Source organism: Ochotona princeps, chromosome 26, assembly GCF_030435755.1.
Source record: "Ochotona princeps isolate mOchPri1 chromosome 26, mOchPri1.hap1, whole genome shotgun sequence".
NCBI lineage: Eukaryota > Metazoa > Chordata > Mammalia > Lagomorpha > Ochotonidae > Ochotona > Ochotona princeps.
Window position 1 is genome coordinate 6,905,036 of NC_080857.1, and position 27,928 is coordinate 6,932,963.

Here is a 27,928-nt window from a genome sequence, read left to right on the forward strand (position 1 = left end):
AGCTCAATCTCTCTCTGGGTTTCTGTGTCTGTCTCCCTCTCTCTCTCTCTCTGAATCTCTCTCTCTCTCTCTATATATATATATATATACGTACACAAACACACACACACCACTGAACTCAGAAAACGCAGAGCTGAGCTGATGAAATTACTGTCTGTTTTAGAAGCTTACACTTGAAAGAAACAAGAGGAAGATTTAGTAGTGGAATCCTTGGTAATAACTTAGTCAAAGGCTTGTAGTGATGCAATCCACTGTGCGCGCCCTCCCCGGACGTCAGGCAGCTGGCAGTCCCGGGGGCTCCTGTCCAGAGGGAGACAAGCTGCTGCTGAGACAATGGGGCTGCCGTCATTTGCCGGTTGGCTGGTCGTGGTGCATTTCCGGCGTGTAAGTCAGGAGGACAATCATGACCCAGAGGTGAAGCAAAGCCTAAGGAAAGGAGAAAGAGATACATTTGTGGCTTAGCCAAACAGGGCCGGTGCACTGCGGGCAGGCCCAGCCTGCGCACCCTCCGTGGGAGGCACAGGAGGGTCTCTGTGCACGGTCACTGGCGGACCCACCAAGGAACGAAAGGGAACACTCGAGGAAGACAATTGTTCTCTGTCTAGAGTGCTCAGGGAGAGGCGGCCCAAACCTGCCTGCACTCACACACACACGTGTGGGGGCATGAATGACCTACCAGGTGACTATAATGAAGAGTAGAGAGCTTGGTTAAAAGTGCTAGGTATGGGCCCGGCGGCGTGGCCTAGCGGCTAAAGTCCTTGCCTTGAACGCCCCCAGATCCCATATGGGCGCCGGTTCTAATCCCGGCAGCTCCACTTCCCATCCAGCTCCCTGCTTGTGGCCTGGGAAAGCAGTCAAGGACGGCCCAATGCTTTGGGACCCTGCACCCACGTGGGAGACCCGGAAGAGGTTCCAGGTCCTGGCTTTGGATCGGTACAGCACCAGCTGCTGCGGCTCACTTGTGGAGTGAATCATCGGATGGAAGATCTTCCTCTGTCTCTCCTCCTCTCTGTATATCTGACTTTGTAATAACATAAATAAATCTTAAAAAAAAAAAGAAAATGTTCTTCTCAGTGTGTTATGTTTTTTTTTTTTTAAGATTTATTCATTTTTATGCATTGGCCGTCCTCGACTGCTTTCCCAGGCCACAAGCAGGGAGCTGGATGGGAAGTGGAGCTTCCAGGATTAGAACTGGCACCCATATGGGATCCCGGGGCGTTCAAGGCGAGGACTTTAGCAGCTAGGCCACGCCGCCGGGCCCTCAGTGTGTTATGTTTTAAAAAAAAAAAGTGCTAGGTATACAAGAAACCGGTAGGCAAGGCATTGACAACAGTTCTGAGGGCTGGCGCTGTGGTGCAGTAGCTTAAACTCTGCCTGCAGAGCCAGCATCCCATATGAGCCCTGGTTCATGTCCTGGCTGCTCCACCTGTGATCCAGTCCCCTGCTAATATGCCTGGGAAAGCAGCAGAGCATGGCCCGAGTGCTTTGGGTCCCTGCACCCACATGGGAGACCCAGAAGAGTCCCTGGCTCCTGGCTTCGGGCTGGTCCAGTTCCAGTTGTTGAGACCATCTGGGGAGTGAACCAGCAGGAAGATCTTTCTGTAAATCTGCCTTTTAAATAAAAATAAGTTCTTAAAAGAATAGTTGTGATTGGTGTTTTTTTAGGGCACTAGGATCAATGATCACCAGCGGCCCAGAAGTCAAAAACTGATGCTTCCGAAATTTCGTGCTGTCGATTCCGCACAAAGCGCAAACAGAGCCACTCTACGTGTGCACTTATAACAGAAGCCCTTTTTACAACCGGTGTTTCGAAAACCTTTAACCAAGATTTGGGGAAGGGGAGCTGGGGAGCTCTTTTTGCTGGGAGCCGTGCGTTGGGGTGTCAGAGGATGACTGGGGCCCCACAGGTGCCCCACAGTGCTCTCATGGCAACACTCCACGTCTCCCACTGACAGAAGGAATCCCCCACACCTGGCCCCTCTGCAGGGGGGAAGATACTCTGAATCTTGACAGTCACCCCCTTCTTTTTTATATATATTTATTTGTATTTGAAAGGTAGACTTACAGAGAGAAGGAGAGACAGAGACCCTCCATCTCCATCTCAGACAAATGGTCAAAGAGCCAGAGCTCAACCAAGCCTCCTCCAGGTCTCTCACATGGGTGCAGGGGCCCAAGGACTTGAGCCACTTGCCACTACCTTCCCAGGCACATTAGCAGGGAGTTGGATTGAAGCAGAGCAGTCGGGACCTGAACTGGTGCCCATATGGGATCCCAGAGCTACAGGTGGAAGACTAACCAACTGAGTAATCACGCCAGTCCCGGACACTCCCTTCTATCTAAAGGGATAACTCCTCCCTCTAGTGGATGATGAGGGTACTTCTTTTTCAGAAGGCTCTTCAAGCAAACAGCCCAGGGACTGTGGCACTTGGGCTCAATTGCCTAATCCTCCACCTCCAAGCGCTGGGATCCCATATGGATCCCAGTTTGGACACGAGTTTGTGTCCCGGTTGCTCCACTTCCCATCCAACTCCCTCCTTGTGGCCTGGGAAAGCAGTCGAGGATGGCCCAAAGCCCTGGGACCCTGCACCTTCATGGGAGACCCGGAAGGAGCTCCTGGCTCCTGGTTTCAGATTGCACTTTTCTCTCCTTTTTCTACCCTAGACACAAAGAACTGTTATCTACTTTCAGAATTCTTGAACATCAACAGTGAGCTCCCTTACTCCCCTTCCAAATGGACTGCCCGGCTGTTGGTGAGGCCACAGGGGAGCTGAGCGGGTGCAGAGCTGGGCACGCAGGCACTTACCATGTAGATGATGACGAACACGCGGGCAGTGGGGTACCTCCGCAGGAAGATGCCCAGGCGGATGCTGCGCAGGTGGCCGCGGGGAGAGAAGAAGAGAGTCAGACGCCACACAGCCTCCCCAGGGGCTGCTTCGACGCTAGATACTCCCCCCACTCAACTACCACAGGACCTCTGGCAAAGTGTGCTTTTTCTAGAACGCTGTCAAGTGCTAACTTGAAACAATCATGTGGACATGTTGGAGGGATTGGCAAAACCCTTCCTCATGGCTGGAGAAACGCGGGGCGGCTCTGGGCAGCGAGAGAGAAGCGGGTGCAGGTCCCGACCTCACGGCCACGCCTCTTGGTGACGTGTTTCTTCCCACTGAGCCCGGACAGTGCACGAGGAAATGCACCTTCTGCTTCTTTCACTGCGGCTGACGCAGGCCTGCCTCACAAGTGGGCTCTCCAGCTGCAAACTGGGCCGTGTGGTGAGCACACGACTGCCTCACACGTGGGGTCTCCAGCTGCAAACTGGGCCGTATGGTGAACACACGACTGCCCGACACTCAGAGCACGTGCGCGCATCTTGGATCGGGAGCGACAGGGGTCTCAGTGTCTCACCTCCAGCTGCTGAACACCACGGTTCTGATGCCCGGCGGTAATAAAGATTCCTGCTCTGTGCTAGTTCATTACAACCTTGCTGAATTACAAACCCCAGAAAGAAGAGGGGTACAGCAGGTTGTTTAAACATGGACTCTATCAAGGGTTCATGTAAACTGTTCAAATACTTTCATGATAAGGAAAATGCTTGCCAACTTAGAAATGCATTATATAAACACACATAATGATTACACTATTTATGATTTGTGTGGTATCTATAAAGGATACAGTAGGGCCTGGCGTGGTGGCCTAGTGGCTAAAGTCCTCACCTTGAACACACCAGGAACCCATATGGGCGCGGGTTCTAATCCCGGGAGCCTTTCTTCCCATCCAGCTCCCTGCTTGTGGCCTGGGAGAGCAGTCGAGGACGGCTCAAAGCCTTGGGAGCCTTCACTTGTGTGGGAGACCTGAAGAAGCTCCTGGCTCCTGGCTTTGGATTGCCTCAGCTCCGGCCGTTGCGGCCGCTTGAATCAATGGACAGAAAATCTTCTTCTCTGTCTCTCCTCCTCTCTGTGTATCTCACTTTCAAATTAAAAAAAAAATTCTTAAAAAAAAAAAAGATACAGTAAAACACAAGCTGTCCAGCTGGGTCTGAGCACAGCCCCCCGTTAGGCTGAGCCTGTGGTAACATGCTGGGATAAACCACTTTCCCATCAGGGAGGGACCTTCCAGTGACATTCAAGGACAGCTCCCTTGGAGAGTTTAGTACAGCAAGACCAGGAATGGTCACAGCTAATCAGCTCCAACAAATGCGAACACCAGCAGGCCTCATGAAGCAATGTCTTACGCCACGATATCCCTAAAGGAGCAAGGCCAGTGCCACCTCCTGCGGACACTTGTGACTGAAACCACCAGAAAACTCAGAAAGTCTACGGCCACCACTCCTCCCGCTGGCACTGCTTACCTAAACTGGTCAATGGAACTCGCAGCTTTACGAACCTTCCCATACATTCCTGCCAAGTTAGCTTCCGTGTCATTGAACAGAACTGGGACATTTCGCAGACGTGCCGCTGTTTAAGTGAGAAAATAAATCAGCATACTGACACCAAATCAACTTCCTACAACTACAGCTGGACACACATTTGTCTGGGAGAAATTCTCAAGGCTGACTATTCAACCATTGTCGCCAAAGAGTAAGAAAAGGCAGATACAACTGCTTACACAAATGTTTCAACTTCCACATCTACAAAAAGAAACATTTAAAACTCAAGAAAGTGATTTTAGCAACAACTTAAGAAAGACCCAATGTCAGGTGTTAGTGAAGGGTCAATTTTAATGGCCCCTTTGTTCCTGTAACTGGCTGGCAGGAGAGACCCCATGAAGCTGAGGCCTCCCACATGTGTCCCTCCCACCTTGAAGTCCACACCCCTGCCTTGGCCCTTTGCCTTCTGGTGCCCACCTGTGTGTCTGGCAGAGCCCTCCACCCCAGCACAGCCAGCTTGTGACCCCAGTCGCTGCCCTCACTGCCAACCCCCTCTCCTGCCATCTCCCCTTCTCATCCTTCTACCCACTCCGTACCGAAACCTGCATTCCTTCCTGTTTCCATCCTGCCTCCGAGGGCCAGTCCTGCTGGCTCACCTGGACAGTCCTCGCCTTCTTTCTGATGATGTATTTTGAGAATCTATGATTTCTCTGCTAGAATCAGAGCGCACAAATCCCCTGCAGACCCGTTTTGGCCCTGATGCTGCTACCCTGCTGAGTCTTTTCTCTGTCTCCTGGGCGTCATTATTTCAGGATCTTGACCAGGTCAGTAATCTGGGCAGGGCCAGGCCCTCCTTGCCCAGGCCCACCCATCCAGTCGCCAAGCACAGCAGCACACACCACACAGCCCAGACCTCACACGGGAGAAAGTGAGTCCTTTAAAGGATGAAGTTTCTTTTCAAATAAAACTCCTATCAATTTACGGAATCCTGTGCAGATGGCAGGATTTTGTCTGACTTATTGTTACCTTCACCGCTGTCCACTGCAGACATGTTAATGGAGGAGCCGCTGCTGGTGCTGCCTGCGGTCGCGCGCACCTGCTGCTCCAGCCGCTCCAGCTGGAAGACCAGGGAGTTCTTCTCGGTGCTCAGGCTCTCCAGCATGGTCTGCTTCTGGATTAGTGTCTCCGTCAGCTGGTGGAGGCGGTTCTCCAACTCGGACTGGCTGCTGTGGCTCAGGGTCTTATTGGTGAGCTGCAAGGCAAAGCACTCATGAGGTTATCACCCAAGACGGAAGCCATTCAATCCTGAAGTCACAGGACTGGATCTGCACAGGTCAACTGTGGCAGTCACAGCTGACTTTTTTTTTTTTTAGATTTATTTTATTTTTATCACAAAGTCAGATATACAGAGAGGAGGAGAGACAGAGAGGAAAGATCTTCCATCCACTGATTCACTCCCCTAGTAGCCACAATGGCCACTACTGTGCTGATCCGAAGCCAGGAGCCAGGAGCTTCTTCCAGGTCTCCCACACTGGTGCAGGGTCTCAAGGCTTTGAGCCGTCCTCGACTGCTTTCCCAGGCCACAAGCAGGGAGCTGGATGGGAAGTGGAGCTGCCAGGATGTGAACTGGCGCCCATATGGGATCCCAGTGCATGTAAGACAAGGATTTAGCCACTGAGCCATTGCGCCAGGCTCAGTTTTTGTTAACTTAAAAGTCTACTTAAGAGATAAGGATTATGGTTCATTTTCCTGCATGTTTTCATCTGCTCCCATACAATAGATTTAAAGAATGAGACATGTTCAAACAGGCAGCTGGATTTTTAGCTCACATGTTGGGTCTCCCAGGAGGCCTGGCAGCAGTGACCCCCACGGGAGGACAGGACGCTGAGCCTTGTTTAAATTGTAATCAACTTTCCATGAGACAAAGACTTACCTGTCCTAGTTAGATGAAAAATACCCAAAAGAAATCTGTGGCTAACAAAAACAGCACAGTATTTTAGCTAACCGGAAGCTTTTGCTCTGATTGTCCAGGGCACTGACACAGGTGGGGGAAGGGGCAGGAAATGAAGAACCCCGCTTGCTGTTCCCAACTCCTACAAAAATTGAGACGTTTTCAAACATTTGAAATCATGGACTCCTATGAAGTCTGAGCACTTAAGACTAAAACGATTTGACTTTGCAGGGCTCAAACTGAGTCACTACAGAATCAAGACTTAATTGTCCTTCATTATTTAAATGATTCATGAGTCCTGTATAAATAATCACCTAACTGTAGGGAAGGGAGGGACAAGAGAAAATTCTAGGATGAGTCTATGATTCCACGAACGATCAAGGCTGTGGCCAACTGGCGGCAGGCCTCAACAGGGTCACTTTCTGTACGTCTTGTCATTTTCAGAGTTAAATAGGACCCTGGTGGCTTTATGAAAGAACTGTAGTGTGTTAACGAGGAAGATTTACTATCAGATTATTTATTAGGTCAAAGAAAACACGATTATGAAACCAGAAAGCAGCAGGACTGCACTGAACCTGCAAGCTCCGGAAGACGGGGTCCTTGGCCGGGCCGGGGCCTCGGCTGTGAGGGGCGACTCCCACCTCCCCTCCCCCGGGCACACGTGCTGGCAAAGAGGTGGTACCCACCAGTCCTACCTGGTTCCGGAGCTTCTGAATTTCTTCTTCCCGGTCCTTAATCCGGCTCTGCAGTGTGTTCTTGGTGCGATACAAGTCGTCTTCCACATAGCGGAGCTCCTACGAAGTGGGTGCAGAACAAGCGAAAGCCAACTCAGATGCCCTCTCCATCCTCAGCATCCCAGCTTGCTTAATTATTCATCTCATCAGGTTCTATATATTTCTACCTTTGTGGAAAAAATACCTGCTATGAATTGCAAGTCTGTATGTGGTCCTGTGCTTTGATTTTTTTTTTTTTTAAATTGGAAAGTCAGATATACAGAGGGGAAGATCTTCCATCCACTGATTCACTCCCCAAGCGGCTACAACGGCCAGAGCTGTGCCAATCCGAAGCCAAGAGCCTGTAGCCTCTTCTGGGTCTCTCACAAGAGTGCAGAGTCCCAAGGCTTTGGGCCGTCCTCGACTGCTTTCCCAGGTCAAAAGCAGGGAGCTGGATGGGAAGCAGAGCCGCTGGGATTACAACTGGCACCCATATGGGATCCTGGCATGTGCAAAGTGAGGACTCGAACTACCAGGCTACTGTGTCAGGCCCATGCTTTGATTTTTTTCAGTTTAGAAAAAGATTATTTATTTGAAAGACAAAGTTAAAGAGATCATTCAATGGTTTGCTCCACAAATGGCCACAGAAGCCAGGGTTGGGCCAGGTCAAAGCCAGGAGCCCAAGCACTCGGTAGCCTAGTGGCTAAATCCTCACCTTGCATGTGCTAGGACCCCTTATGGGTACCAATTTGTGTCCCAGCTGCTCCATTTCCCTTCCAGCTCCCTGCCTGTGGCCTGGGAAAGCAGTAAAGGACAGCCCAAAGCCTTGGGACCCTGCACCTGTGTGGGAGACCCAGAAGAAGCTCCTGGCTCCTGACTTCAGATCAGTTCAGCTCTAGCCACTGCAGCCGCTTGGTGAGTGGACCAGCAGACGGATCTTTCTCTGTATATTTCCTTCTCTCTGTAATTATGCCTTTCCAATAAAAATAAATCTTACAAACCAGCAGGCTGTTTATCTGTCTCAATCTCTCCCTCTCCTGTCTTCCCAGATAAATTTTTACAAATTCTCTTGCATGTTACCTAAATTTCGTCCCCCATGGAAGCTTCAGAGCACAGAGTCCATGCTTTGCTACTGTCTGCCTTGAACTGAATAAATCACATGTGTTCTCTTCTTTCAATTTTGGGAAAGCAAAAAAAAAAAAAAAAAAAAAAAAAAAATCTTAAAAAAAGGAAATATTTAGATTCAGGAAGCCTAACTGCCAACTGAAGAATGAAATAAAAAATCCAAGCGTGATCTGTCAGTCACAAGGCACTAACATGGCATGTTACATACATGCCATACGTATTTGCTTACTGCTCCCGCACCGAGTGCTGTAACACACGGCGGCGCCACCCACGTAACCTAGCACAACTCTCAGCTTTCTAGGCACAGGTCTACGACAAGGTAGCAGGAACAATGCAACTCTTGCACGGGAAGCCTGGTTCTAGTCTGTTCTCCGATTGGCTGTGTCATCTTCAGCAACCCCCGTTACCATTTGGGACGCCTTTAAAGAAAAACACAAACCCCTCCCAGGGTTGGACAGGCAGGTGGCTGGGGCTCGGAGGCCCTGCACACTCCTGCCCTGAGTGCACAGCCGGTGCCCAGTGAGGCCAGGCCGCCACCTCTGACGGCGAAGACGAGTCTTGCTCAGGAGCCAACGGCCTCACCTGCTTCAGCCGGTCCAGCTCTGTCTCCAGCTCTTGCTTAGACGCCTTCTGCGCAGCGAGCTGCTCTTGCACATCTTGTAACTGCTCCCTCGCCGATTCAGCTTCACTCACCTGCTGGGCCTCTGCGTCCTACAAAAAAGCAGCTTGTGTGTGAAAACAGCAATTAACCACGCAGCCATAGTCATCGAGCAACCTGCAGGGGATCTTGAAAAAACTGCACGATAATAGCCATGATGAAACGTGACAGTGGACGGGCACAGTGGTGCAGTGGGTTAGACTATCGCCTGCAATACTGATACCTATATAGGCACTGGTTCAAGTCTCAGCTATTTCACTTCCAAATCCAGCTTCCAGCGAATGGCCTGGAGAAGCAGTGGGAGGGTAGCCCAAGTGTTGGGTCCCTGCACCCGTGTGGAGTGTGGGGAGGCAGTTTCAGGCTTAGTCTGCCACAGCCTCAGCTGTCTGCTGTGGCCATTCGGAGAGTAAACCAACGGGTACAAGATCCATCCTTTTCTCTCTCTCTGTGGCTCTGCCTTTCAAATAAGTGAGAAAAACCTTTTAAAAATTCACGGATTTTAAAATTCTTTTTGCATCAAAATAATGTTGATTTCATTTTCCACAAACTGAAGCACCCCTGCATGATGCATTGTCAACTGGACCCAGGAGGCACTGAAAGGAGCAGGAGGCGAGAGGCCGCCTCGGCCTTCAGGGCAGGCAGCCAGCGCCTGACCCACGAGCGCACAAGATGGGACGGGGTATCCGGCAGCGCCCAAAGCACTGGGTTCTCACAGATGGGCACACTGGCTCGTGGGAGTGATGGCTCCATTCAAAAGCCACCAGTCTCACCTAGAACAGAATGACCCACTTCAAAGGGCTGAAGGCACCGCTTCCCTGTTCAGGCGGCTGAGAGCTAGTACGCTGGGTGGGATGCACACAGACCAGCGACCCCAGTACCGGTCAGAGCACAGCGGTTCCTTCAGCTGGCCAGTAGCTTTACTACTATCATCTGATTTACATCTTGAAACCCAAAACCATCTTGCAGGTTTCCTTCAGGACCTACTACTGGCAGAGAGACCAGGTGAAAGTTTCTAGATTTTTCCTTGTCTGGGTTAAGCACAAATCCAACCATGTAGTCCAAGGGGTTAACATTGGCACCTTCATCTTCCTTCTCATCTCCCAATCCCTTCTCCCAAATGCCAGGAGCTCACCCACTGCTGCAAATGACTGAGATGAGCCACCTGCAGTTCCCGCAGCCCCCAGAACCCTGTGGAAGCCTTCTGGGATCGTGGAGTAAGCAGAAGGCAGCTGGATCCCTGTCAGTTGCCTGCCACTTGAGGCCGATCCCTGGGGGGAAGCACGCAGAGCAGTGAAGACATGTTCCTGAGCTGAACCAGGCGAGGGTTCGAACCCTAGCTCTGCCACTGCCCATCCTGGGGTAAGGAGTCCTCCGCAACTACCGAATGAGAACCCAGGCGCTCCCTCACAGGGCTACCGCAAGGAATAAACTTCATCACTCAAAAGACAGAACAGGTAGGAACAAGTTTAGCATCTACCTAATTTTCTGTTCATAGGACTAAATGCGTAGGCACTCAAGAGAGATTCACAGATTTAGAAAATGCTACTTTGGGGGCTTGTGTTGTGACACGGTGGGCTAAGCCGTCGCTTGTCGTGCCGGCATCCCAGGAGGATGTGCTAGTTGCAGTCCCAGCTGCTGTGCTTCCAATCTCGCCTCCTGCTAGTGGGGAAGCAGCAGTAGAAGGTCCCAGTGCTTGGGCCCCTGCCGCCCACGTGGGAGGCCAGAATGCAGCTCCCCACTGCTGGCTTCAGCCGAGCCCGTCCTGGCTGACTTGGCTCAGGCTCTGTTGTTGGAAGGCATGTGGGGTGAGCCAGTTGGTAGATTTCTTTTTTCAAAAGACTTATTTGCTTGAAAGTTAGAGTTAGGGAGATGGAGGGGGTGGGGGATAGAAGGGGGCAGTGATAGAGTGACAGCAAGAGAGATCTTCCATCCACTAGTTCACTCTCCAAACAGCTGCACTGACCAGGGCTGGGTCAGGGTGAAGCCAGGAGCTCCACCTGGATCCCCCAGCAGGTGCCAGCGACCCAAGCACTGGGAGCTGGACCGGAAGTGGTGCAGCTGAGACCCAAGCTGGCGCCCACACAGGATGACAGTACCACAGCCAGCACTTTCATGTGTCTGCTCCAAACTACACTAATTACTGTGCCCAAATGACTAGAAATTACTATAATCCAAAAGTAAAATCAGAACATTCATTTCACCTAAACAGGCAGTTTTTAACGTAAGATTACAGGAGACAGTGGAGGGTGAGGAAACAAAGTACAGGATAATGAACCGTGCTCTTTTCAATCTTATTTTTGCTTTATCTGGAAGGCACAGAGAGAAGTCCTCTATCCTGTGTTATGGCACAGCCAGTTACGCTGCTCCTGGGCTGCAGGCATCCTCAGTGCCCAGTGACAGACAGCTCTGTTCTTTCAGACTGCCTGCAGCAGGGGCCACGGGCTGGTGGGGAGGCCGGGCCACAGCGCCCTCACCTGTAACCAGGATCAGGGCCACGGGCTGGTGGGGAGGCCGGGCCACAGAGCCCTCACCTGTAACCAGGATCAGGGCCACGGGCTGGTGGGGAGGCCGGGCCACAGCGCCCTCACCTGTAACCAGGATCAGGGCCACGGGCTGGTGGGGAGGCCGGGCCACAGCGCCCTCACCTATAACCAGGATCAGGGCCAAGGGCTGGTGGGGAGGCCGGGACACAGCGCCCTCACCTGTAACCAGGATCAGGGCCACGGGCTGGTGGGGAGGCCGGGCCACAGCGCCCTCACCTGTAACTCGGAGCGGAGCTGCTGGATCTGGCCCATCAGCTTCTGGATCTCCTCCCTCTGCATGTCCTTCTCATGCCGGAGCTCCTCCAGCTCCATGCTGCTGGCAGTACTGCTGTCCACGCCTTCAAAGCCAGAGCCTTCCTTTAAGCTGTTGATCAGTTTTTCTTTAGACTTAAAAAGGAAAACAAAGAATTATGCTTCAGTAAAGCAGAGTGTGTGCCAAATATAACCTGCTACATCGAAAGGAGCCCACTCCGGAAGCACTTCAGTGGTCTGTCATTCAAGGAATATTCTAGTGATCCACAGGTCAGTATACCCCCGGGGTAAGACTGAGAGGTCGTCGCTGCCGGTGGCCTTGGATTTCAGTCTCCGCCATCTACTTCTGGATGAAACCTGCTGTCACAGTCACCCACCCCTCTCTACTCCAGCAGCTACAGTGGGTCTGGCTCCGGGCTCCGTGCAACACAGCGTCTGTGGCTTGGACGATATCCCCTGTCTCGCAAATGGAGAGGGAAGTTCAAGGTTCAGCGGAAGGCAGTGATAGGAAGGCTGGGACGGAGCTGACCAGATCACCTGCACAGAAGACCCAGAAGAAGTGCCACTTTAGCTATTAGGCTACCGCACCGGGCCGAGTATGACTACAATTTTAAAAGTGAGGCACAACAGAGGGCAATTCACAGCAATGCCAAAGCAGAGAGGGGCTCGTGGAAGCACTGCGACTGGCGACTCAGTGGGCAGGGCCAAACCATGGGGTGTCCCAGGCCAGACCCGCACCTACTCCCTCCTCGGCACGTGTCTGCTGTCGGCCGGCTCTCTTCCTCTGCCCGCTCAGTCAAAACTCACGAGTCTGACCCTGCCCTCAGACCTCAGCCTTTCTGCCATCTCAGGGTTTCTCAGGACCACCCCAGCCTCTTATTTCACCAGCCCCCAACCCTGTTCCCCTTTCTGTTCACAGGCAGCAGGCCCTGTGTGGGGACATATGATATGCCTCCTCTTGCTGCCCCCACAAACTCGATCACACCACGCTCCCCCATCACCCCAGGAGAAGATGAAACCCCCCCTGCACTGCACGCAGGCCCTCGGGGCCTGGCTCCTGGCTGGCCCTGACTCTGAGCTGCCACGCTCAGCCTATCTGCTAGGCTCCAGCAACAGCACATAGGCAGAGCTGCCCGCTGTGCTGGGTTCTCTCAGCTCTGGTCCCAGCACCTCATGAATAGTGGGGTGCTCAAGGGGCACCTTCTTCAATGAAGCAACACTCTGGGGTGACACAACAAAAACAACAGACATGGTGTGATAAAAGCTGGGAGACAGGGGCCAAAGGGACAGAGTGAACAATGGCTGTGGGGGTGGGGTGGACATTTGGTGCAGCCGGTTAAGCCACAGCTGGGGACACCAGGCATCCCACAAGAGCGCCGGTTTGAGTCCTTGCTGCTCTGCTTCCGATCCCGCTCCCCGCCAAAGTGTGTGGGAAAGCAGCAGATGATAGCCCAAGTGCGTGGGGCTCCTGCCACCCGAGTGGACACCTCCATGGTGTGCCCAGCTCCCAGCTTCAGCTGGCTACAGCCATTTGGGGACTGAACCAGCGGGTGGAAGATCTGTCCCTCCTTCTCTCTGTTGCTCTGCTTTCAAATAAATCTTTGAAAAACAAGCAAAAAAAAAACCTTGGAGTTTCAAGTTTTACTACCAGATGACAAAAGTATTTACCATATCAGAGAACGAACAGGAAGTTGGTTTGGGCGTGAGGACCCCCACCCCTGCACAGCACGCAGAAACTGGGCTCTGAAGTTACGGCTGGAGAGTCACTTGAAGTCATAAGCAGGTGATAGAAAGAAACAATTACGCCAGTGCAAGGTAGAAAAAATAACCAGAGTAGCTGGAACAGAGGTTAAGGGACTGTTAAACTGTGCACACTGGGAAACAGGCCCGTGGGAGCCAGACAGCGGCAGGAGGGGTCAGAGAGCCAGGCTGTGATGAGTGGCCTGAAGACTGGAGCTTCAAGAAGCAGCGGGGTGAACAACCTCAGTGCTCAACCTCAAAGTGCATGGACACCCAGAAGAGGACACCCCAGAAACAGTAGGCACAGAGATGCTCTGAGCTAGTGAAGGATAACGCGTTCACAAGACATGAAACGCAGATGAAATAACAGCAATGGTCCTAAGTCCGCCAAGAAAAGGAGGAGACGCAAGCAGCTCAAAGAGGTCTCAAAGCCGAGCGGCTGCTTCTCCACAGGCGGGAGTCCCCGGAGCTGGTCTCTGCTCTTCCACAAGGGAACCCTGTGTTCTCCTGGGAACCGAGGCAGAAGGCAGCCTTCGCCTGGAGTGTCCATCGCCTAGTACGCCTCCCAAACTTGAATGCCTCATTTGAGTCCCAGATACTCCCCCTAAAAACTAGCTTCTTGCTAATGCAACAAGAAGGCAGCAGATCACGGGCTGGTGTCACCCACGTGGAAGACCCAGATGAGGTTTTTTTTTTTGAAGGCAGGGTTAAGACAGAGAAGGAGACATCTTCCATGTGTTGTTTCACTCTCCAAATGGCTGCAATAGACAGGGTTGGGCCAGGCTGAAGCCAGGAGCCAGGAGCTTCATCTAGTTCCCCTACGTGTATGTAGGAGCCCAGGCACCTGGGGTCATCTTCTGTGACTTTCCTAGGCTCATTAGCAGGTAGATGCATTGAGAGCGGAACAACGGAGATTGAACTGGTGCTCATTTGGGATGCCAGCATCACATGGCAGCCTCACTATGCTGCCACACTGGCTCCTGACTCGAGCTGGTTCAGCCCAGCTGTGGTGAGCATTTGGGGGATGAATCACCAGACTGAAGATACCTTTCTTTCTCTCATTCTTTCAAGTCGATGAAAATAAATAAAAATAAACATTAAAAAACAAAAGGAAGAACCAAGCAGCTGAGGGAGCTGTGCACGGGAAGAAAGGAGATGGACCGTGCAGAAAGGTTTAGATGACGTGGTAGGAGTGAGTCGACGCACAGGCAGTAGGACTACCCTGCACGTGCTCCCTCAACTGCAAGGCGCAGGAAGGAGAGGTGGAGAACAGCCATAAGGCTGAAGGCAGGGTCGCCTGGGCATGTGGGGAGGTGCTGGAGCAGGGCAAGGCAGCTGTGAGAGCCCCAGGGGACAGACAGCACCCCACCACTCCCTCATGGCGTCACAGGGAGCAAGTGACAGGGCAACAAGGTGAACTGGGTGCAGGCAGGACACATCCTTTACAAGGGAGGGGAAAATGAAAGGCCCCATATCTTTGCTGGGAATGGCTGGGCAGAACACAGCACCGGAAATGAGGCACACAGCATGTGTGACAGCATCATGCTGTGTCTCCTACACTGTACGTGTGCCCTCGTGCCTACCTGGAGGATCCGTGTGGCTTTCTGCTTATAGTCAATCAGCTCCTGCTTCGACGACTCCAGGCTGGCCTTGTGCAGCTTGACCTGCTGCTGCAGCTCATCGCCTCGCTTCTTCTCTTCCGAGCACCTTCTTTCCGCCACGGTTACTGCTTCTGCCAAACCCTGACGCTCCACTTCCACTTTATGAAGACGCGCAGCAAACTCACTCTGTGAAAGTTCACATTCTCTTTCAGATCTATAGCAGGATGACTTACTAGCTTGGACATACACTTTACAACATTCATTCAAATGTCTCAGAGTTTATCAGCTCAGCCCAACAATGTCACAGGGAAGGGAACTTCATCTGTGAGAACAAGACATCTAAGGTTGTGGCTCAAAACAGCGCAAGGACCCAAGGTCAGAGAGGCAGTCTGCTAGAAATACAGCCTCCCAGGCTCTTGCCGCCAAACCAAATTGGCATTTCCAACACTAGGCACTTTCAGGCAGCCAGAGGATATCAGGTTAAGCTGCTTCTTGCAATGATGCCATCACATATAGAAGTGCCGGTCTGAGAACTGGCTGCTTCACTTCCAACCCAGCTCCTTGCTCATCTGCTTGGGCAGGCAACAGAGGATGGCCCAAGTACTTGAGCCCATTTCCCATGTGGGACACCCAGCTCCTGGTTTCAGCCTGGCCCAGCACTGCTGTGGCCACTTGGGAAAAGAAACAACAGACAGGAGAGCTCTCTGTCGGTCTAGTTTCGCTCCTTGGATGCATATGATGTTCAATGGCTAACAAGTCTACAAAGAGCCATGAAGTCTGGGAGGACGAAGTGAACAGCTAGATCTTCACAGTACCATGGCTAATGGTTCCCTTATTTCAAGGTTTCTAGCAAAGCTAGTCAATGGAATTTTTTGTTTTAGCTTAAAAGCTTTTAAGACACTCTAAAAATACACTATCACTTTTTCCCTCTTTGTTTGTTTAGAAATAAATCCCAATTTGGGGGCTGGCACCATGGCGTAACAGGCTAATCCTCCCCTTCTGGAATCAGTATCCTACATGGGCACCAGTTCAACTCCCGGCTGATGGCTGCTCCACTTCCAATCCAGCTCTCTGGTTTTCCACCTAGGAAAGCAGTGGAAGATGGCCCACGTTCTTCAACTCCTGCACCAACGTGGAAGACCTGGAGGAAGCTAAGGGCTCCCAGCTTTGGATAAGCCAACATTGTAGCCATCTGGGGAGTGAGCCAGCATATAAAATCTTTCTCTGTTCCTCCTTCTCTCTACAACTCTGCCTTTCAAATAACAATTAAAAAAAAAAAAAGGAAAAAGAAATTGCAGCTCTCAAAATTGTTAGCTTTATTCTCAAAAGCTTCCTTTACCAGAAAACTGTGGTATCAGAAAGCTTTTTGAATTACATGCCAATAACCAGAAGTTCAGGAACTTCTGATCCAGTCACTTCCTGTTTTAGTGAAATACCAAGACCACTGAAGTCCACAGAGTATGTAAGGGGCATCTAATGGAAAGTAAATTTTATTTATTGTAACTAAATTGAAATGTAACAACTAACATTCAATTTTACTGCTGAAAACCTTTATAAATAACTAAATGTTGAAAGAACTCACTTGCCATAAAGTTCACCCTTTTAAGGGACAATTCAGTGGTGTTCAGTGCATTCAACAAGGCTGTGTGGCCATTACCACTATTCGAATTCTAGAACATTCCCGCCAATCCTGAGAAATGATCTACCCTACACTCAGCCTCATAGTGCTTGGTGATCACGAATCTACTGTACTTCTCCACACATCTCCTACCCATTCTAGACAAGTCACATCAACAGAATTATAGACTATATGGCTTTCTGTCATCAGTCCTCCTCAAGTTATCCCCTTGTTTTCAAGGAACATCCACACTGCAGCACCCATTAACATTTTGGTCCTTTAAAACATTTTTCAATTTATCTGAAAGGCAGTCACAAAAAGAAGAGATGAGAGTGGCTGCAGGGGGGAGACATAAAGAGAGAAAGACTGAGAGAGAGATGCCTTCCATCTTCCAAATAAATGGTCACAATGGCTAAAGCCAGGCCAGACAGAAGTCAGGGGCCAGAAGCTTCTTCCGGGCCTCCTACCCGAGTGCAGAGGCCCAAGCATGCAGTTCATCCTCCACTACTTTCCCAGGTGTGTTAGCAGGGAGCTGGATCAGAAGTGGGACGCCAAGACCAGAACCAGCACCCATATGGGATGCCAGTATCACAGGCTTTACCCTCTTACACCATAAAGCCAGTGCTCACTGCAGTCCTTTTTATGACTACCTAGTATTTCTTTGCCAGGGTATTCTACAGTTTCTTACGAACGCAGCACCTGCATCAGCTCCAATTTGGGGTTATGATAATTAACACTGTACGACTCCTGTGTTTCTCCTGCTGTATCTTATGAGTTCTCCTATAACTCCTGTGCTGTGTGTGCTTATTCTTTTTAGTAACTGTCTATTCCTAGAAACCTGAACATGTTTAAAACAACTTGGATATTTGAATCTATTTGTTCACTTATAAATTTTATGAAATCTAAATATTGATCATAAATTCCCAAAGAAGTTTCAGTGACTCAATGGGAAATGCTGTTGGAATTAACTACGTGGAGCCTGCATTTTGTAGGCTAAGCTTCTGCCTGGGATGCCAGCAGCCCATCTGGGTGCTGGTTCCATTTCTGGCTGCTCCATTTCCACTCCAGCTCCCTATTAATACACCTGGGAAGGCAGCAGAAGGTGGCCCAAGTGACTAGGCCCCTGCCACCCATGTGAGAGACTTGAATGGAGTTCCAAGCTCCTGGCTTTGGCCTGGTCCAGCCTCGGCTGCTGTGAACCAGTGGACACATTTCTCTCTCTCTTTCTGTGTCTTTTAAATAATCTTTATTTTTAAAACAAGTATGTTATGCAACAGTATAAAGTCCTTCCGCCTTGGCCCAAAGGCAGACCCCCGGAGTCTGACCTGCATTTGCTTATAGTTCTCCTGCTCTCTCTTCAAGGTGGCATCGGCTTCGTGCAGTCTCTCCTGCAGGGTCTGCAGAGCTTGGTTCTGCAAACTGCTGCCTTCGTTGCGATCCTGCATTATTCTGAAAGAAAACACATCATATGAAGTCACTCACAGCCATGGCGCACAGGACGTAGCTTGCAAGTCAGACATGAGAACGATGCCTTGGCCAAACAAACAGGTTTAGATGGATTTTTCCTTTATAGAGAAATGCAATTTGTACTCTAGGCATTCAAATACAAGCACACATCACGTATGATGGAGTGTCCCCTGTCCAAAAGTGCTGAGAAACAAAAGCAATTCAGAGAGGACTTGCAGAAATAAATCTAACCACGAAATCTGCTTGTTATTCACATAAACATAGCCTGACAATAATTTTATCGGCTACTATTACTTATTTTTTTATTTGAAAGGCAAAGTTACAGAGGAGCAAGATCTTCCTCCTGCTGATTCATTCCCCAAAGTGCTACAATGATCGGAGCTGGACAGACAGCAAGCTAGAACTGAGAGCTCCTCCCAGAGCTCCCACATGGACGCAGGGACCTACACACTCGGACCATCTTCTGCTGCTGTCCTAGGCACATCAGAGACTGGAAGTGGAGCAGCAAAGACTGAACCAGAACCCATGTGAGAAGCCAGCACCACAGGCAGAGGCCTAACCAACTACACCATGGTGCCAGCCCCGAGATATTTTTTAGCTACTCAATTCAGAGGTCTGCAAGTAACTATACACCATCATTCTTAGTGTGCTTGTGTTTTGTCTGTGACCTTCCCCGTCAGGTTGGGTGTGGCATCAAGTCAGGGCTCAAAAACTGTCAGACTGTGGAGCATTTCATATTTCAGACTCTCAGATCAGGGTGCTCTACACGTTACTTAAAAAAAAAAAAAAAAAAAAGGACAACACTCTGCTCTTCAAATATCTCTAGATCTAGACCCTGTACCTCAAGGTTTAAACAACAAGCTCATTTTATCCACACATATTTCTGACACTGTCAGAAGAAATGTTCCTCTTGTAAATTAAAAAAAAGAAAAGAAAAAAAAAGAAGAAGGGCCCAGCATGGTAGCCTAACAGCTAAAATCCTCGCCTGGAACACACCAGGAACCTGTATGGGCACCGGTCCTAGTCCCAGCAGTCTGCTTCCCATCCAGCTCCCTCCTTGTGGCCTGGCAAGGCAGGCAAGGACGGCCCAAAGCCTTGGGACCCTGCCCCCACGTGGGAGACCTGGAAGAAGCTCTGCGCTCCTGGCTTAGGATCAGCTCAGCTTCAGCCGTTGCGGCTGCTTGGGGATTGAATCATCAGATGCAAGATCTTCCTTTCTCTCCTCCTCTCTGTATATCTGACTTTGCAATTAAAAAAATAAATCTTTAAAAACAAAAAAGCCATGTTCTTGAGGCAGGATATCCTACCTATCACGCTGCCCACTGACCAATCAAGTGTGCTTCTCTCACTGCTACAACTACCAACCGTGACTTCTCGCTCTGCAAGGCTTCCAACGCCTCCGTGCGGGACCTCAGCAGCTGGTCGGCCTCCTGGAGCCGCACCTTGAGCACCGCCAGCTGGGAATCCTTGGCGGCCACGGCTTCGGTCAGGTCATCCACTTGGGCGCGGAGCTCGCGCGTCATTCGGTCACTCTTTGAATGGTCAACATTCCACTTTTCAATCCTCACCCTTGCTTTGTTTAGTTCTGTGAAAAGCAAAATTCACTCTATAGGAGCAAAATCAGACACATCTTTCTCAGAGCACAGAGGCACCTTTCAGACCCTCAGGACTGTGCTTCTGGTCAACACTGGCAGCTTCCAAGTACCTTCCGTTGTTACGGCCCCAGTGGCTCACGTTCGTTCAGCAGGTTAGGGAGCACAAAGCCAGCAGCTCTGCTCCCACGCTGCGGCTTCTGGGATACATCAGAAAGCAGCCGGGAGCCAAAACTAGCAGATGCGAAAGGTCAGCATTAAAGTCAACCAAACAACAGGCATGGTGCAGCGTTAAACTGCTGCTGGGTCCCAGCTACTCGCTTCCAAGCCAGCTTCCCACTAAAATGCCTGGGCAAGCAGCAATGATGGCCCAAGCGCCTGGGTCTCCGCCCTCCATGAGGGACAACAGTTAGACGGTTCCTGATTTCAGCCTGGCCCAACTCTGGTCACGGCAGGCATTCAGCAGATGGGAGTCCTCACTCTGTGTCTGTCTCTCTGCCTCTCAAATAACTAACTCATGTTTCCCTGGTGGTCTAGCGGTTAGGATTTGGCACTATCAAATAACTAACTCAATAAATCAAAATAAAATGCATTGGCAGATCCAGACCCTCCTAACCACCTGTAGTTGCAGTCCAACAGCAAATGTCAGAGGGTCTCAGGAGAAGCTCTATTTCCATGTTAACTGAGCATGACTAAAGTGAAGCATGTTCTTATGTCAGATTGACTAGTCATCTTCTTTTTAAGATTTATTTATTTTTAGTTGGAAAGGCAGATTTACAGAGAGAAAGATTTTTCCATCTGCTAGTTCACTCCCCAAATGGCTGCAATGGCCAGAGCTGAGCCAATCCAAAGCCAGGAGCCAGGAGCTTCTTCCAGCCCTCCTACAAGAGTGTAGGGTCCCAAGGCTTTGGGCCGTCCTCTGCTGCTTTCCCAGTCTACAAGCAGGGAGCTGGATGGGAAGTGGCGCAGCGGGGACATGAACTGACACCCATATGGGATCCCAGAGCTGGCTTGAAGTGGGAGGGTGAGCCAATTGAGCCAACCAGTTGTTCTTTTAAGAGCTATTTCTTATTTGAAAGACAAAGTTACAGAGAGAAGGAGAGAGAGATCTTCCATCTGCTGGTTCACTCCCCTAATTGGGGATCAATTCACTCGCAATTGGCAGAGCTGAGCTGATCCAAAGTCAGGTGTATCCTCTGGGTCTTCCATTTGGGTACAGGGTTCCAAGTACTCAAGCCATCTTTCTCTGCCTCCCCGAGCCATAAGCAGGGAGCTGGATCGGAAGTGGAATAGCCAGGACACAAACTGGCACCCGTATGAAATGCCACCTATGCCACAGCACTGAGACTGCTTCCACACTCTGCTTTCCTGGGCCACCACTCACACTTGGACAGAACCTTTCCCACTGCCCCCAGCTGCTTTCTAATTAGCCCCCAGGATCCAGAACAGTGAGCCTGTGTCTCTTCCGTATTCTCAGCCATGCAGTAACACACCCACCACCTCTTATCTCCACCCCAGTTATGAGATTATTTCCTTCGTCACCACCCATTTCTGAGGAATCCGAAGCTTGTCTGCCCCTCAGTACCTCAGTGCTGGGACCCTGCCAACCAGGGCCTATCATGTCGTTAACCTTGCCCTGAACAGCCACGGCAAAAATACAAGATGAGCAAGATGGTACCTAAGGCCTGATCCTCACATCTTACAGTTCTGGGTGCCTCAACTTGACCCGACAGGGCGGCCTTCTCTGGCTGGAGTTGGTGGGAGGGTGATCAGCTCCAAGTCCAAGTCCTATGTGTCTATGTCTGTATATACCTGCCACCCAACACGCCTCATCGAAACCATTTTTGGTAGTTCAGATATTAAGATTTACACTTGTCTTTGATCTTTAAATTCCTCATCCTGTATAACTTAACTCAGGCTTTACCTTCTTGAGTCTCCTTGGATTGCTGAAGCAACGAGGCCATCTCTTGATTTAAAGACTGCACCTCGTTCCTCAGCAGCTGGTTCTCCAGGCGCAGGTTGGACAGCTCGTGGGCTTTGCTGTCATCAGCAGGTGCTGAGCTGTGCTCGGTGCTGGTGGAGGCTGATGACACACTTTCCTTGGAAGAGACCTCTGATTCTTCCGGAGCAGAGTCTAGGCTACTGGTGGCTTCTGGAAAAAAGGACAAGGGTTTCTAATGCTGGCACGCTCTTTACAAAGGCACTGTTAACAGACTGTGGTAAGATGCCTTCCAGCTCATGTGGACTGCTACAGCTCAAACACCATACACAAGCTTAAAGTCTCCCAGCGCCTCGGATAATTCATCCTCACAAATGTACCCTACGGACCTGCAAGGGTCTCTGGATACATGAACAAATGGTGATGAAGAGTACAAGACTGCAGTGCCAGGCGCAGAAAGAAGAGCTTGTCCGAGTGGCTGCGTTCAGGCAGAAGAGGTGTCAGTCTCCACTTTGGCCCCAAAATGTTTTTGGAAAAAAAAGGAGGAGAAAGTTCCAGCCTGAGAAACACTGGGAAGGCACAAGAGAATGGCTGCAGGACTCAGCAAGTAAAGCATTAGAACCTAAATGTCTTTCCAATGTACTCATCAATTCACATTCCCCTTGATTCTCAATTTGCTACTACCAAGTGTGATCCAAGAATGCTTTGTACTAACTCTGAAAAAATGTTATACAAGACAAACTAGTTCCAAATGATAAAATGATTATCTGAATGGACAAGGCTCAACACTTCACAATGTTAAATATAAACAGAGGGTTAATAATCCAATGAAAAATTACTCAACATTTTTGGTGATCAAGGAAATGAAAATTAAAATTACAATGAGAACCAATACACATCCACTAACATGGCTAAAATTAAGGCAATTCCAAATGCTGGTGAGGGTGTAGACCTCACACACAGTGAAGGAGGGAGCATAAAACGTCAGATCCACTACTGAACAGTTTCACAATTTCTTATGAATTTAAACTTGTACCTACAGATGAGCAGTTCCATTCCTGGGCATTTATCCAGGAAACATGAAAACATTAGCCCACAAAAACACAAAGTACAAAAACGTTCACAGCAGCCTTTCTGATAATAATCCCAATCTGGAAACAACCCTGATGTTCACATGGAGAAGGGATAAACTGTGGTCTATCCATAAAGTAGAAACCCACGCAACAAATAAAAACAGGAGAAAGCGTAACATGACCCACTCACTAAGGTAGCAAGCAGATTAGAAAGTGTGTATACCCTATGCCTTCAGTTTCACGAAGTGTTAGAAAGGCGAGAACGAAGACATCTGTGCATGCTTCCAGAGACAACACTGGGAAGATTCAACGCAAAAGGACACAGCCAAGTGCCTGGGGCCAACAACTATCATGACAAACATGTGGGTTACACGGGCACACTCATTCACCTGCAAAGCTATCATCTTTGTACATTTCAATACACAAGCTTTACCTAAAAGAAAAAACAACCAAAAAAAAACTAACAAACCCAGGAATGGATAGATGAAGATTTACAAATGGGAGTGCTGGGGCTGGCACTGGGGCACAGTGGATCTGCCATGTGTAATACGAATGGCATCCCACATGGGTCCAAGCTCAACTCCTAGCTGCTCCACTTCCAATCCAGCTCCATACTAACACACCTGGGAAAGCAGAAGGCTGTCCCAGTGCTCGGGCCTCTGCAACCCCAGGGAGATCAGGAAGGAGCTCCAGGCTCCTGGCTCCTGGCTCTGGCCTAGTCCAGTCTCAGCCAATCAGGAAGTGAACCAAAAGGTGCAACATCTCTGTCTCTCCCTCTCTGCTAACTTCGCCATTCACATAAAACACTTCTGGAGAAAGAAAAAAGGGAGGGTTGGTTGGTATTGAACATGGATTTCATTCCCCATACAGGATTTAAATACCTCATACGAACTACTGTTGTTAAGAGCTGACAGGCAGCTAGCCCGGTGGCTGAACCACCAGTTAGGACAAAGACGTCTCCCTTGAGCTTGAACTGCTGGCTCCAGCTCCCCACCAGTCTCCTGCTAATGCGCACGTGCAGGGCTGTGGTGATGGCTCAAACGACTGGGTCCCAGCCACCCCCATGAGAGACCCGAATAGAGTTCCCAGGTCCTGACTTCAGCCAGGTCAAGCTCTGGCTTTATTTTTTCTTTCTTTTTTTTCTAAGATTGATTTTTTTTTATTGCAAAGTACACAGGGAGGAGGAGAGACAGGAAAATCTTCCATCTGATGGTTCATTCCCCAAGTGATAGCAACGGCCGGAACTGTGCCGATCCAAAACCAGGAGCCAGGAACCTCTTCCAGGTCTCCCACGTGGGTACAGAGCCCCAAGGCTTTGGGCCGTCCTCCACTGCTTTCCCAGGCCACAAGCAGGGAGCTGGATGGGAAGTGGAGCTGCCGGGATTATAACCGGTGCCCATATGGGATCCCAAAGTGTGCAAGGCGAGGACTTTAGCAGCTAGGCCACCGTACCAGGCCCTATATTTATTTTCTTAAGATTTTATTTATTGTTATTAGAAAGGCAGATCTACACAGAAAAGGAGAGACAGAAAGATCCTCTACCCTCTGATTCACTCCCCAGGTGGCCACAATGGCCGGAGCTGAGCCAATCCAAAGCCAAGAGCCAGTAGCTTCTTCTGGGTCTCCCATGCAGGTACAGGGTCCCAAGGCTTTGGACCGTCCTTGACTGCTTTCCCAGGCCACAAGCAGGGAGCTGGGTGGGAAGCAGAGCAGCCAGGACAGGAACAGGCACCCAAATGGGATCCGGTGCACACAAGGCGAAGATTTGGCCAATTTGCTGACACACACAGGCAGTGTGGGACAGAAACAGAGCCTGTCTCACACGCATACTTTCTTTCTCTGCCTCATAAATAAGTAAATAAAAAGACAAAAATGTTAAGGGGCTGGCATGGAGTGTAGTGGGTAAAGCTACCTTCTGCAGTGCCATCATCTCACATGGAAGCCGGTTCATGTCCCTGCACTTCCAGAGAGAAAATAAATCAGTTACATATTATCTTAAGAAGTTAGAGAAACCACAAAATAAGTGCAAAGAAAGCAGAAATTAACAAAATCATAAAGAATCACGCCAGAGAGGAGCAAGATGGCTAGCAGTGGTCCTCTGGGAGAAAAGGGCATTCTAAGCCACTTTGTTCTAAATGTCTGTGACGGCCAACCCTTCCAACTGCATACTTTGAGTCGGTGCAATCATACTATACACCTAGTGCAGAGCAGTTCAACTCCACCGACCTGTCCAACAGAAAACCAGGCCTGCAGCAGTCTCGGGCACTCCTAACAGTCTGGGGGCTGGCACAGTGGCTCAACAGGCTAATCCTCTACTTGCATGCACTGAGATCCCATATGGGCGTCAGTTCATGTCCTGACTGCTCCATTTACCATCCAGCTCCCTGCCTGTGGACTAGGAACACAGCGGAGGACGGCTCAAAGCCATGGGACCCTGCACCGGTGTGGAAGATCTGGAAGAAGCTCCTGGCTATTGGCTTCAGACGGGCTCAGTTCCAGTCACTGCACCCACTTGGGGAGTGAACCAGCAGATGGAAGATCTTTCTGTTTCTCCTTCTCTCTGTAAATCTGCTTTTCCAATACAAAGAAAAAAAAAAGTGAGTCCTGCGCATGCCCTGGGTGACATGATGAGCACTGTGGCCACGCTTGGGCATCTGCAGGGGCTGACCGTGTGAAGGTGTCAGCCATGACACCCCATTATTTTCTTAAAACTAAACCAAATAGGGCCCAGCGACGGTGGCCTAGTGGCTAAAGTCCTCGCCTTAAACACGCCGGGATCCCATATGGCCACTGGTTCTAATCCTGGCAGCTCCACTTCCCATCCAGCTCCCTGCTTATGGCCTGGGAAAGCAGTGGAGGACGGCCCAAAGCTTTGGGACCCTGTACCCACGTGGGAGACCTGGAAGAGGTTCCTGGATCCTAGCTTCAGATCGGCGCAGCACCGGCCGTTGCTATCACTTGGGGAGTGAACCATCGGACGGAAGATCTTCCTCTCTGTCTCTCCTCCTCTCTGTATATCTGACTTTGCAATAAAAATGAATAAATCTTAGAAAAAAAAAAAAACTAAACCAAATAAATGTTATTCCCCCTCAAAATGCATATGACATGCACAACTTCTTAGGGGAAGAAAAAAAAAGGCCAAGAAGTGATAAGGTATGACTTACTAAAACCAGATCAAGACCAAATGCTAAACTAATCAACAGCTGAACCAACGGCTAGTTATTTACTCAGAATACTCAGGCCCTGATGGTTTTCGCAGAGGCCTAGCGCACATTCAGAGAACACAGCCTCAGTCTTCTCCAATTGATTAAGACAACAGAGTCTCAACATGTCTGTGTCGTGGGCAGAGTTACTCTACAGACAGAGGCACAGCACCATTTCCGGGGCTAGGCCAGGCTGTCCCAGCAAGTCGTACCCTCACCCCAGGCCGTCCAGGCTGTGCCAGCACCCTATCTGCTCCACTCTGAAAGAGGGCACCAGTTAACTACCATGGCTGTGGCTCCCAGGATTCTCCTCGCTGGTTCTGACGGTTCCGCTGGCCTTGCGGGAACTGAGGCCTGCGGTCCAAGGAGTAGCCAGGACAGGTGTCCTGCTCCTCTCCTTCTTGGTCTCTGCCTTCCCCATGGGCTCCTTCTGTGAACTGTTAAGAAAATCAAACAGCAGCTCATCATCGGGCTCCGACTTCTTCCGTCGCACAAACTGGGAAGAAGGTCTGGGGACCGAGGTGCTCTCGGCAGATCGGGAGGCCTCGGCAGGGGTCCGGGAGCCCACTTTCACATTGGCAGTGCCAGCTAAGATGGTGGCTTTCTGATTTCGAATGTTCTCGGCCGCGGAGGAGATATAAGCGGCTTTGGATCCAGTCTGGTAGGCTAAATCTGCATTTTGCTGTTGAGGTTCAGGACAGTCGGCACCAGCGCTGTCTCTGAGGCTGCTGCTGCTGGGGTTCTCTTTGCGGAGAGCTGTGGCCGCCCCTTGATCAACTCGGTTTAAAAGGTCCTCTGCTCTTCCCGCCAAGTCCACAAGCCAAGACATGATGAGAGCGGGGTAATCCTTCGGCGACCCTGTAAGACAGACATCCAGTGACGGATGTGGTATTCGGCACCGCGTCAATGTTAATAGGCTTCCAAATCGGTCCAGGATGGAAATCCTAACCCCACTGCCTACTAGGAGGGTAACCTTGAACAAGCTACCCGACTACTGCTCAGGAACATTGAGGAGACATGTACCTCCTCTGCAGGAGGTACACGTATTTACAACAACTTGGCAAAATGCCTAGCAAATAGGCAGCGGCCATTCTAGTGGCTGCTACTACCACAGGACTATGTCTATTATTAGGGCTTCAACTCAACGTAGCGAAAACATCTATTTGGGGCTGAACTGCTCTTTCCCCGCCCCAGGAGTGCACTGGTTCAAGTCTTACCCCCTTAGACCTCAGAATGTTTTTGGAGCCACTGTTATTAAGTACAAATATATCCTTAAAGCGGGTCTCCATTCAATAGAAATAGGGTGAGTTTTGTTCACCAGTGAATTCCGGGCACCCAGTGCAAAGCAGGCCAACTGCTGAACACAATTTCCATGAACTGGCTGTTGGGTAAACACTGTGTTTCTCACGTGTGACTTTCACAACCACCCTATGACCTAAGTAGCAATGGCTTCATCTGATCCTTTAGAAACTTGTAGTATGCGCCCGCGCACAGCAAACCGAACAGGTGCTGAAATACTTCTTAACATACTGAATGCCACGCAGTCCTACAGTTCAGTAGTACTCTCAAGGCAGCTTGGCGCCGGTGGGGACCCCAGGAAAACCATTAAACACACGTTATTACCTCCTTACTCCTTGCCTCTCTCGCGTTAATCTGCATGGGTCTTGCAGGCCCCAGCACACACGCCCACGCTGATGGCTTCATCGGGCAAACACTACTCGCAGGCTATGTGCCCTGGGTGTCCGCCTCGCTAGCAACGAATCCAGAGCTTGTGAGGCGCAAAGCCCTCAACAGAACCCCTTCCCGGGTCTCAGGCACGGGGTGCCTGGGATGGGGAAGGGGGCGCACGCCATGAAGGCGCGAGGAAGGACCCCTCTTCCTCCTCTCCCGACCACCCTGCTCGAGCCTCCGGACCACCAGACGGTGCTAGTGGCGGGGGACGCGAGGAGGGTGCAGCGTCACCCACAGAGTGATGAGCAAAGCCGACGACGCCCCGCCAGCGTCGCCAAGCCCATCCGGGGGTCCTGGCCGCCGCCTCACCTGGGCACTCCGGAGACGCCGGCCCGCAGCCTCGACGCCCCCAGCCCTGG

At 50.5% G+C, this 27,928-nt stretch overlaps 1 protein-coding gene and 1 non-coding gene across 3 annotated transcripts; both read right to left on the minus strand.

Annotated features, from left to right (window-relative positions):
• Positions 1-195: 195 nt before the first annotated feature.
• GOLGA5 (golgin A5) lies at positions 196-27,928 on the minus strand. 2 transcript variants are annotated; one of them, XM_058655320.1, is made up of 13 exons: positions 27,879-27,928; positions 26,124-26,696; positions 21,548-21,775; positions 19,397-19,616; positions 17,890-18,013; positions 14,929-15,132; positions 11,570-11,740; positions 8,735-8,863; positions 7,010-7,108; positions 5,390-5,615; positions 4,346-4,451; positions 2,804-2,867; positions 196-426 (listed from the first exon to the last, which is right to left on the minus strand). In XM_058655320.1, exons 2-13 carry the CDS (start codon positions 26,665-26,667, stop codon positions 346-348), a joined length of 2,196 nt encoding a protein of 731 aa, XP_058511303.1. In that variant the 5' UTR covers positions 26,668-26,696; positions 27,879-27,928; the 3' UTR covers positions 196-345. The 2 variants fall into 2 exon arrangements, with proteins under 2 accessions (XP_058511303.1, XP_058511302.1); XM_058655319.1 differs by lacking the exon at positions 27,879-27,928 and adding an exon at positions 27,454-27,622.
• LOC131478069 (U11 spliceosomal RNA) lies at positions 1,663-1,796 on the minus strand. Its single transcript, XR_009244287.1, has one exon. It is a non-coding gene; the product is annotated as a U11 spliceosomal RNA (small nuclear RNA).

Excerpts from the sequence above, each read along its gene's own strand:
- GOLGA5 (XM_058655320.1), bottom strand. The coding sequence starts at position 26,667 with ATGTCTTGGCTTGTGGACTTGGCGGGAAGAGCAGAGGACCTTTTAAAC. Across the intron at positions 11,741-14,928 it reads AAGCCACACGGATCCTCCAG|TCTAAAGAAAAACTGATCAA; the intron begins GTAGGCACGAGG and ends TTCCTTTTTAAG. Across the intron at positions 4,452-5,389 it reads TGCAGTGGACAGCGGTGAAG|CGGCACGTCTGCGAAATGTC; the intron begins GTAACAATAAGT and ends TCACTTAAACAG.